General features: G+C 51.6%; 1 protein-coding gene across 1 annotated transcript in view; it reads right to left on the bottom strand.

The window, feature by feature from the left end:
- slc9a6a (solute carrier family 9 member A6a) overlaps positions 1-12,348 on the bottom strand; it is an 84,898-nt gene that overhangs the window by 3,944 nt on the left and 68,606 nt on the right. Inside the window, 3 exon segments of the mRNA XM_067996759.1 lie at positions 10,554-10,618; positions 10,721-10,904; positions 11,567-11,621. Of these exon segments, the coding sequence (XP_067852860.1) occupies positions 10,554-10,618; positions 10,721-10,904; positions 11,567-11,621 (304 nt within the window).

Below are 12,348 nucleotides of genomic sequence, written 5' to 3' on the forward strand. Positions count from 1 at the left end.
TGGAAAGAGCGGGGGAGTGGATTAATTGGATCGCTCTTTCAAAGAGCCGGCACAGGCACGATGGGCCGAATGGCTCCTTCTGTGCTGTGTGATTCTATGATTCTATGATCAGAAACTCACTCCCTGTATTCAGAAATATGAAGTGTATTCTGATCAATGGCCAGATGTGGGCTGGCGATGTCACCAGTACAAGGTGCAGGTCTGGAGTGTCTGAGCTCCTGGCTCGGTGTGTCCGCCACATTAATCAAATCTAAAACTATCCTCCTCCAACTCTTCGCTCCTTTGGAAGTGATGAAAGGATCAGGCTCTCCAATTTAATTGACATCAAGCAAAGCATTTTGGAGGCAAGAAAAATTCGATTTGTGTCCCAGCCCTCAAAGGGGGTCTTCATCTCGAGACACGAGGCAGGTTTGAGCAGGAGGGACCCTAGTCAGAGTCAGAACAGTGAGAACTAGTGATTAACAGGATCAATAACTGATGCACCTACGGGGGGGGAGAGAAATACTCTGTACAGCGTCAGGAAGAACGTCCTAATAAATCACAGTGAAGTTAACAGGGAAGAAAGAATACAGGCTGCAGTTTGAGGCTTCTCGAAGGAAACTCGTATCACAGCCACCTGCCTGGTGCTCGAGGACATCGAGGGGCAGGATGTTGAGACACGCTGTGTCTCTGCCCACAAACAATCTTCCGAGAACAGGATGAAAGAAATTGTATTTCTACAGTGCCTTTCACGACCTCTACGTCCCGAAACACTTTACAGCCAATGAAGTACTTTTGAAGTGTGGTCACTAGAAATGTAGACAGCCAATTTGCGCACAGCAAGATCCCACAAACAGCAGCGCGTTAATGACCAGATAATCGTGTTTTTAGGTGTTGGTTGAGGGATAAATATTGGCCGGGACACCAGTCCCAACAAAACGGAACACTGCACCGAGCACACACAGAACATAGAAGTTACAAGGCAGAAACAGGCCATTTGGCCCATCCAGTCCGTGTCAGTGTTTACCTCTGTGCGGGCAAATAGTCCGAATCACATTTACCCGCTCTGTCCTCATCTCCCTTCAACCCCTCTTCCTTCCTCCTCCTCTCCAATCTAATCCTGAATCTTGACAATAGTTTCTGCCTCAACCACTGACCCTGGGAGTGATTCCACAGCCCCCCCCCCTGTGAGGAGGAGCCCCTCCCGCCCCCCCCCCTGTGAGAGGAGCCCCTCCCGCCCCCCCCTGTGAGGGGGAGCCCCTCCCCCCACCCCCTGTGAGGGGGAGGCCCTCCCCCCCCCCTGTGAGGGGAGCCCCTCCCCCACCCCCTGTGAGGGGGAGCCCCTCCCCCCCCCCCTGTGAGGGGGAGCCCCTCCCGCCCCCCCCCCCCCCCTGTGAGGAGGAGCCCCCTCCCGCCCCCCCCCTACGTGAGGGGGAGCCCTCCGCCCCCCCCCTGTGAGGAGGAGCCCCTCCCGCCCCCCCCCTGTGAGGAGGAGCCCCTCCCCCCCCCCCTGTGAGGGGGAGCCCCTCCCCCCCCCCCTGTGAGGGGGAGCCCCTCCCCCCACCCCTGTGAGGAGGAGCCCCTCCCCGCCCCCTGTGAGGGGGAGCCCCTCCCGCCCCCCCCCTGTGAGGGGGAGCCCCTCCCGCCCCCCCCCCTGTGAGGGTGAGCCCCTCCCGCCCCCCCCCTGTGAGGGTGAGCCCCTCCCGCCCCCCCCTGTGAGGGTGAGCCCCTCCCGCCCCCCCCCCCCCCTGTGAGGGGGAGCCCCTCCCGCCCCCCCCTGTGAGGGGGAGCCTTCCCCCCCCCCCTGTAGAGGGTGAGCCCCTCCCGCCCCCCCCCCCCCTGTATCGATGGCTCCTCACCCACTAAAAACAGGCCGTTCGGTTCCACTCTGCCCCGTCCTTTATATTTTAAACACTTACGAATGTAGGAACAGGAGGAGGCCATTCAGCCCCTCGACCCTGCTCCACCATTCAATCTGATCCTGGATGATCTGTATCTCAACCCCATTTTCCCGCTTTGCTCCATATCCCTCGATACCAACAAAAATCTGCCGATCTCAGTCTTGAAATTGTCAATTGAACCCAGCCTCACTTCCCTCAAATCGCCCATAATCTGTGTCTTCTTATGAAAAAGGACCTTATTTTCAAGTCTTTTGCTGTATTTGTATTTCCTGACACCAGGCGGGCAGAGGTGGGCTGAATGGCCTCCTCTGGGGGTCGTAAACCCTCCCGGATTGTCCGGAGTCTGCTGGAATTAAGGGTTAACCTCCCGGACACTGCAGTGGGCAACTCAGGAGAAAAGGAGAGTCTGTTTGCTTTCTGATTGACCAGGATGATGGGCGTCTTGGGCGGCCAATGGTGAAAGTGTGGGGGCGGGGCTGTTGGAAGTCATATGACAAACCCTCCCGGAATCTGTCCAATCAGAGTTGGAAACCCAGCCCCCTAATTGTGTGATTGTGGACATCATTGACCTGCCCTGGAGCTCCTCCCAATGGACCGTCTCACACATCACAACACTCGCCCAGTGACCATCTCACACATTACAACACTCGCCCAGTGACCGTCTCACACATTACAAACACTCGCCCAGTGACCGTCTCACACATTACAACACTCGCCCAGTGACCGTCTCACACATTACAACACTCGCCAGTGACCGTCTCACACATTACAACACTCGCCCAGTGACCGTCTCACACATTACAACACTCGCCCAGTGACCATCTCGCACATTACAACACTCGCCCAGTGGACCGTCTCACACGTTACAACACTCGCCCAGTGACCGTCTCACACAATACAACACTCGCCCAGTGACCGTCTCACACATTACAACACTCGCCCAGTGACCATCTCGCACATTACAACACTCGCCCAGTGACCGTCTCGCACATTACAACACTCGCCCAGTGACCGTCTCACACATTACAACACTCGCCAGTGACCGTCTCGCACATTACAACACTCGCCCAGTGACCCTCTCACACATTACAACACACCGCCCAGTGACCATCTCGCACATTACAACACACGCCCAGTGACCGTCTCACACATTACAACACTCGCCCAGTGACCGTCTCGCACATTACAACACTCGCCCAGTGACCGTCTCACACATTACAACACTCGCCCAGGACCATCTCGCACATTACAACACTCGCCCAGTGACCCTCTCACACATTACAACACTCGCCCAGTGACCCTCTCACACATCACAACACTCGCCCAGTGACCATCTCACACATTACAACACTCGCCCAGTGACCGTCTCACACATTACAACACTCGCCCAGTGACCGTCTCACACATTACAACACTCGCCCAGTGACCGTCTCACACATTACAACACTCGCCCAGTGACCGTCTCACACATTACAACACTCGCCCAGTGACCGTCTCACACATTACAACACTCGCCCAGTGACCATCTCGCACATTACAACACTCGCCCAGTGACCGTCTCACACGTTACAACACTCGCCCAGTGACCGTCTCACACAATACAACACTCACCCAGTGACCGTCTCACACATTACAACACTCGCCCAGTGACCATCTCGCACATTACAACACTCGCCCAGTGACCGTCTCGCACATTACAACACTCGCCCAGTGACCGTCTCACACATTACAACACTCGCCCAGTGACCGTCTCGCACATTACAACACTCGCCCAGTGACCCTCTCACACATTACAACACACGCCCAGTGACCATCTCGCACATTACAACACACGCCCAGTGACCGTCTCACACATTACAACACTCGCCCAGTGACCGTCTCGCACATTACAACACTCGCCCAGTGACCGTCTCACACATTACAACACTCGCCCAGTGACCATCTCGCACATTACAACACTCGCCCAGTGACCGTCTCACACATTACAACACTCGCCCAGTGACCGTCTCGCACATTACAACACTCGCCCAGTGACCCTCTCACACATTACAACACACGCCCAGCGACCATCTCACACATTACAACACTCGCCCAGTGACCGTCTCACACATTACAACAGTCGCCCAGTGACCAGCTCACACATTACAACACTCGCTCAGTGACCGTCTCACACGTTACAACACTCGCCCAGTGACCGTCTCACACGTTACAACACTCGCCCAGTGACCGCCTCACACGTTACAACACTCGCCCAGTGACCGTCTCACACATTACAACACACGCCCAGTGACCGTCTCACACATTACAACACTCGCCCAGTGACCGTCTCACACATTACAACACTCGCCCAGTGACCGTCTCACATATTACAACACTCGCCCAGTGACCGTCTCACACGTTACAACACTCGCCCAGTGACCGTCTCACACGTTACAACAGTCTACCAGTGACCAGCTCACACATTACAACACTCGCCCAGTGACCGTCTCACACAATGCAACACTCGCCCAGTGACCGTCTCACACATTACAACACTCGCCCAATGACCGTCTCACACATTACAACACTCGCCCAGTGACCGTCTCACACATTACAACACTCGCCCAGTGACCGTCTCACACATTACAACAATCGCCCAGTGACCTTCTCACACATTACAACACTCGCCCAATGACCGTCTCACACATTACAACACTCGCCCAGTGACCGTCTCACACATTACAACACTCGCCCAGTGACCGTCTCGCACATTACAACACTCGCCCAGTGACCATCTCACACATTACAACACTCGCCCAGTGACCCTCTCACACATTACAACACATGCCCAGCGACCGTCTCACACATTACAACACTCGCCCAGTGACCGTCTCACACATTACAACAGTCTACCAGTGACCAGCTCACACATTACAACACTCGCCCAGTGACCATCTCACACATTACAACACTCGCCCAGTGACCGTCTCACACATTACAACACTCGCCCAGTGACCGTCTCACACATTACAACACTCGCCCAGTGACCGTCTCACACATTACAACACTCGCCCAGTGACCGTCTCACACATTACAACACTCGTCCAGTGACCGTCTCACACATTACAACACTCGGCCAGTGACCGTCTCACACATTACAACACTCGCCCAGTGACCTTCTCACACATTACAACACTCGCCCAATGACCGTCTCACACATTACAACACTCGTCCAATGACCGTCTCACACATTACAACACTTGGCCAGTGAACGTCTCACACATTACAACACTCGCCCAGTGACCTTCTCACACATAAGAACATAAGAACATAAGAAATTGGAGCAGGAGTAGGCCAATCGGCCCCTCGAGCCTGCTCCGCCATTCAATAAGATCATGGCTGATCTGATCCCAACCACAAATCTAAAGAACACAAGAAGTCGGAGCAGGACCCGGCCACAGAGCCCCTGGGCCCTCTCCGCCACCCACAGGGCATTGACCGATCCGAACTCAGCTTCATGTCCAATTTCCTGCCCGCTCCCCATAACCCCTAATTCCCTTTACTTCTAGGAAACTGTCTATTTCTGTTTTAAATTTATCTAATGATGTAGCTTCCACAGCTTCCTGGGGCAGCAAATTCCACAGACCTACCACCCTCTGAGTGAAGAAGTTTCTCCTCATCTCAGTTTTGAAAGAGCAGCCCCTTATTCTAAGATTATGCCCCCTAGTTCTAGTTTCACCCATCTTTGGGAACATCCTTACTGCATCCACCCGATCAAGACCCTTCACAATCTTATATGTTTCAATAAGATCGCCTCTCATTCTTCTGAACTCCAATGAGTAGAGTCCCAATCTACTCAACCTCTCCTCATATGTCCGCCCCCTCATCCCCGGGATTAACCGAGTGAACCTTCTTTGTACTGCCTCGAGAGCAAGTATGTCTTTTCTTAAGTATGGAGACCAAAACTGTATGCAGTATTCCAGGTGCGGTCTCACCAATACCTTATATAACTGCAGCAATACCTCCCTGTTTTTATATTCTATCCCCCGAGCAATAAAAGCCAACATTCCGTTGGCCTTCTTGATCACCTGCTGCACCTGCATACCAACTTTTTGATTTTCTTGCACTAGGACCCCCAGATCCCTTTGTACTGCAGTACTTTCCAGTCTCTCGCCATTAAGAAAATAACTTGCTCTCTGATTTTTCCTGCCAAAGTGCATAACCTCACATTTTCCAATATTATATTGCATCTGCCAAATCTCCGCCCACTCACCCAGCCTGTCTATATCCCCTTGCAGGTTTTTTATGTCCTCCTCACTCTCTACTTTCCCTCCCATCTTTGTATCATCTGCAAATTTTGATATGCTGCACTCGGTCCCCTCCTCCAAATCGTTAATATAGATTGTAAAGAGTTGGGGACCCAGCACCGACCCCTGTGGAACACCACTGGTTACTGGTTGCCAGTCCGAGAATGAACCATTTATCCCAACTCTCTGCTTCCTGTTAGATAACCAATCCTCCACCCATGCCAGAATATTACCCCCAATCCCGTGATTTTTTATCTTAAGTAATAATCTTTTATGTGGCACCTTGTCGAATGCCTTCTGGAAGTCTAAATACACTACGTCCACTGGTTCCCCTTTATCCACCCTGTACGTTATATCCTCGAAGAACTCAAGCAAATTTTTCAGACATGACTTCCCCTTCATAAAGCCATGCAACACTCGCCCAATGACCGTCTCACACATTACAACATTCGCCCAGGGACTGTCTCACACATTACAACATTCGCCCAGTGACCGTCTCACACATTACAACACTCGCCCAGTGACCGTCTCACACATTACAACATTCGCCCAGTGACCATCTCACACATTACAACACTCGCCCAGTGACCGTCTCACACATTACAACATTCGCCCAGTGACCATCTCACACATTACAACATTCGCCCAGTGACCATCTCACACATTACAACACTCGCCCAGTGACCATCTCACACATTACAACATTCGCCCAGTGACCGTCTCACACATTACAACAGTCGCCCAGGGACCGTTTCACACGTTACAACACTCGCCCAGTGACCGTCTCACACGTTACAACACTCGCCCAGTGACCGTTTCACACGTTACAACACTCGCCCAGTGACCGTCTCACACATTACATCATTCGCCCAGTGACCGTCTCACACATTACAACACTCGCCCAGGGACCGTCTCACACATTACAACACTCGCCCAGTGACCGTCTCACACGTTACAACACTCGCCCAGTGACCGTCTCACACGTTACAACACTCGCCCAGTGACCGTCTCACACGTTACAACACTCGCCCAGTGACCCTCTCACACATTACAACATTCGCCCAGTGACCGTCTCACACGTTACAACACTCGCCCAGTGACCCTCTCACACATTACAACACTCGCCCAGTGACCCTCTCACACATTACAACATTCGCCCAGTGACCGTCTCACACATTACAACACTCGCCCAGTGACCGTCTCACACATTACAACACTCGCCCAGTGACCGTCTCACACATTACAACACTCGCCCAGTGACCGTTTCACACATTACAACACTCGCCCAGTGACCATCTCACACATTACAACATTCGCCCAGTGACCGTCTCACACGTTACACAACTCGCCCAGTGACCGTCTCACACGTTACAACACTCGCCCAGTGACCCTCTCACACATTACAACATTCGCCCAGTGACCATCTCACACATTACAACACTCGCCCAGTGACCCTCTCACACATTACAACACTCACCCAGTGACCATCTCACACGTTACAACACTCGCCCAGTGTCCGTCTCGCACGTTACAACACTCGCCCAGTGACCATCTCACACGTTACAACACTCGCCCAGTGACCGTCTCACGCGTTACAACACTCGCCCAGTGACCGTCTCACACATTACAACACTCGCCCAGTGACCGTCTCACACATTACAACACTCGCCCAGTGACCGTTTCACACATTACAACACTCGCCCAGTGACCATCTCACACATTACAACATTCGCCCAGTGACCGTCTCACACATTACAACAGTCGCCCAGGGACCGTCTCACACATTACAACACTCGCCCAGTGACCGTCTCACACGTTACAACACTCGCCCAGTGACCGTCTCACACGTTACAACACTCGCCCAGTGACCGTCTCACACGTTACAACACTCGCCCAGTGACCGTCTCACACGTTACAACACTCGCCCAGTGACCGTCTCACACATTACAACACTCGCCCAGTGACCATTTCACACATTACAACACTCGCCCAGTGACCATCTCACACATTACAACACTCGCCCAGTGACCGTCTCACACATTACAACACTCGCCCAGGGACCGTCTCACACATTACAACACTCGCCCAGTGACCGTCTCACACATTACAACACTCGCCCAGTGACCGTCTCACACGTTACAACACTCGCCCAGTGACCGTCTCACACGTTACAACACTCGCCCAGTGACCCTCTCACACATTACAACACTCGCCCAGTGACCCTCTCATACATTACAACACTCGCCCAGTGACCATCTCACATATTACAACAATCGCCCAGTGACCGTCTCACACATTACAACACTCGCCCAGTGACCCTCTCACACATTACAACACTCACCCAGTGACCATCTCACACGTTACAACACTCGCCCAGTGACCGTCTCGCACGTTACAACACTCGCCCAGTGACCGTCTCGCACGTTACAACACTCGCCCAGTGACCGTCTCACGCATTACAACACTCGCCCAGTGACCGTCTCACACATTACAACACTCGCCCAGTGACCGTCTCACACGTTACAACATTCGCCCAGTGACCGTCTCACACGTTACAACATTCGCCCAGTGACCGTCTCACACATTACAACATTCGCCCAGTGACCGTCTCACACATTACAACACTCGCCCAGTGACCGTCTCACACGTTACAACACTCGCCCAGTGACCATCTCACACGTTACAACATTCGCCCAGTGACCGTCTCACACGTTACAACACTCGCCCAGTGACCGTCTCACATATTACAACACTCGCCCAGTGACCGTCTCACATATTACAACACTCGCCCAGTGACCCTCTCACACGTTACAACACTCACCCAGTGACCGTCTCACATATTACAACATTCGCCCAGTGACCGTCTCGCACGTTACAACACTCGCCCAGTGACCGTCTCACACATTACAACACTCGCCCAGTGACCCTCTCACACATTACAACATTCGCCCAGTGACCGTCTCACACATTACAACACTCGCCCAGTGACCGTCTCACACATTACAACACTCGCCCAGTGACCGTCTCACACATTACAACACTCGCCCAGTGACCGTCTCACACATTGCAACACTCGCCCAGTGACCATCTCACACGTTACAACACTCGCCCAGTGACCGTCTCACACATTACAACACTCGCCCAGGGACCGTCTCACACATTACAACACTCGCCCAGTGACCGTCTCACACGTTACAACACTCGCCCAGTGACCGTCTCACACATTACAACACTCGCCCAGTGACCGTCTCACACATTACAACACTCGCCCAGGGACCATCTCACACATTACAACACTCGCCCAGTGACCGTCTCACACGTTACAACACTCGCCCAGTGACCGTCTCACACATTACAACACTCGCCCAGTGACCGTCTCACACATTACAACATTCGCCCAGTGACCGTCTCACACATTACAACACTCGCCCAGGGACCGTCTCACACATTACAACACTCGCCCAGTGACCATCTCACACGTTACAACACTCGCCCAGTGACCGTCTCACACATTACAACACTCGTCCAGTGACCGTCTCACACATTACAACACTCGCCCAGTGACCGTCTCACACATTACAACACTCGTCCAGTGACCGTCTCACACATTACAACACTCGCCCAGGGACCGTCACCTCCTCTGGACTGTCTCAACACCATATCTTAACGTGTCATCTTTTTGGTTTGAAATTGAATGGCCTGTGGATTTTGTTTGAAATGATGGCCTTTGTTCAGCTGTTGTTACTCCCAGTGAGCAAGAGGAAAGAGAAGCCTCTGATTGGTAATTATTGGGCTGGCAGGAAGATTGGAGGAAAATTAACGCCACCATTGAAGGGGAGGAATGAGAAAGCAGTGAGCCTAACATTCCCCAATCACATCACCCCACACCCCGGCCTGCCCGTTTAATGCGGGTGGAGGTCGTATCGAACCATCAAAAAGGTTTCACAGAACTGCTCAACAAATCTGCTGGGGTTCCCTAAATTAATCAGCCGTGGATCGAGCCACCCAGTGTCGTTTAACCAGGGACCAGACAACCTTTGCTTAAATTTATACAAATGTAAGGAATCTTACAACACCAGGTTATAGTCCAACAGTTTTATTTGAAAATCACAAGCTTTCGGAGCTTTGCTCCTTCGTCAGGTGAGATTATCTGTAATTACCAGGCAGTGTTCTCTGACTATATATGCTGTACCTTTATGGAATCCTACACTCACCTGACGAAGGAGGAAAGCTCCGAAAGCTTGTGATTTTCAAATCAAACTGTTGGACTATAACCTGGTGTTGTAAGATTCCTTACATTTGTCCACCCCAGTCCATCACCGGCATCTCCACATCAAAAATTTATACATTACACATGCTTTTTTTTTTAACAAGTTGAAGCCTTAACCCGCTCTCCCAGGATGTTGACTGGGTGAATTAATCTCTGTAGATGGACTGAAACCTGGTTCAGGTCTGATAACAGGGTCACAAAGTCACAGTCTGAGTAAATTTAAGGATGAAAATATTGAAATGAATCCAGCGAGAGTTTGAACAGTCACGTCTGAAAATGAGCACTCTGCCGATCTTGGTTGATGCCTGATGTTTGGAATGTGCAGGATCTCCTCTCTGGGCTGCACCTGAAGTTGGAGTAGATTTTAGTTAAAGCAGATAAAGGATACTTGTGATCGAAGGTGTACCACAGTCGGAAGAGCCAAGCACTCTCCGTTTTAGTGTTCCTTCTTTCCCCTTCTGGAGCGTCCTGAGGGTATGGAAAATGAGACACAGTCTGAATTCTCAGTAACGCACATACTCCAAAATACAAAATAAAATCGCTCTCTCGCCCGCCCACAACAGCAGCCAATGAGAGAAGGCTTTACATTTGGAGAGCAACAGCGAGGGTTTCCTGAGCTCTCATTGGGCCATATCGTCACCTGACCAAACTTCCTAAAAAGGGCACTTTCTTCACCTGGAAAGTTTGTTCAACTTAGAGTAGACAGGGCTGATGGCCGGCGTGGACACGATGGGCCGAAGGGCCTCTATCCGTGCTGTATAACTCTATGACTCTATGACTCTATTTCCCCAGAGAGTCGGGCGAGGTCAGGAGGTCTTTGAATGCTCTCCATCAGGTCACACGCTGCCTGAGAATACATTTTAAAATATTTGTGTTTAAAATTTGCAGGGCTATGGGGAAGGAGCAGGGGAGTGGGACTAATTGGATCGCTGTTTTAAAGAGCCAGCACAGGCAGGATGGGCCGAATGGCCTCCCTCTGTGCTCTATGATTCGATTATATTTCTTTCCCACATGAAAAAAATGACAGGTTTAACTGAAAGGAAATTCTGCTGCAGAGCTTTGAACAATCCCTCAAACTCCATCATAATCAAGAGTCAATTTGACCCCATTGTTCTACTTACTGCACTCACGTCTTGCAAATGGGCAATATTTACAGACTGCTCCTGATCAGGATCGACTCCCACTCTAAAAACAGATTTAAAAATACTTTTACTTATAAAGTTACAGAGTTCACGACATATTTAACACCAAACTCGCAAAGAGAAAAAGAGAAAGGATCAGTCATTTCTCTCGCTTTTATTATTCTGACCCGGAGCCGGAAATTTACCTCATAAAACTGCAATTAAACACTTTAATATCCCACTCCCCGTACCCTTTAATATCCCACCCAGTCTAATCCCACTCTCCCCTCACTCCCCGTACCCTTTAATATCCCACCCAGTCTAATCCCACTCTCCCTCTCACTCCCCGTACCCTTTAATATCCCACCCAGTCTAATCCCACTCTCCCCCTCACTCCCCGTACCCTTTAATATCCCACCCAGTCTAATCCCACTCTCCCTCTCACTCCCCGTACCCTTTAATATCCCACCCAGTCTAATCCCACTCTCCCCTCACTCCCCGTACCCTTTAATATCCCACCCAGTGTAATCCCACTCTCCCCTCACTCCCCGTACCCTTTAATATCCCACCCAGTCTAATCCCACTCTCCCCCTCGCTCCCCGTACCCTTTAATATCCCACCCAGTCTAATCCCACTCTCCCCCTCACTCCCCGTACCCTTTAATATCCCACCCAGTCTAATCCCACTCTCCCCTCACTCCCCGTACCCTTTAATATCCCACCCAGTCTAATCCCACTCTCCCCCTCACTCCCCGTACCCTTTAATATCCCACCCAGTCTAATCCCACTCTC

This window comes from Heptranchias perlo, chromosome 15 (assembly GCF_035084215.1).
Source record: "Heptranchias perlo isolate sHepPer1 chromosome 15, sHepPer1.hap1, whole genome shotgun sequence".
NCBI lineage: Eukaryota > Metazoa > Chordata > Chondrichthyes > Hexanchiformes > Hexanchidae > Heptranchias > Heptranchias perlo.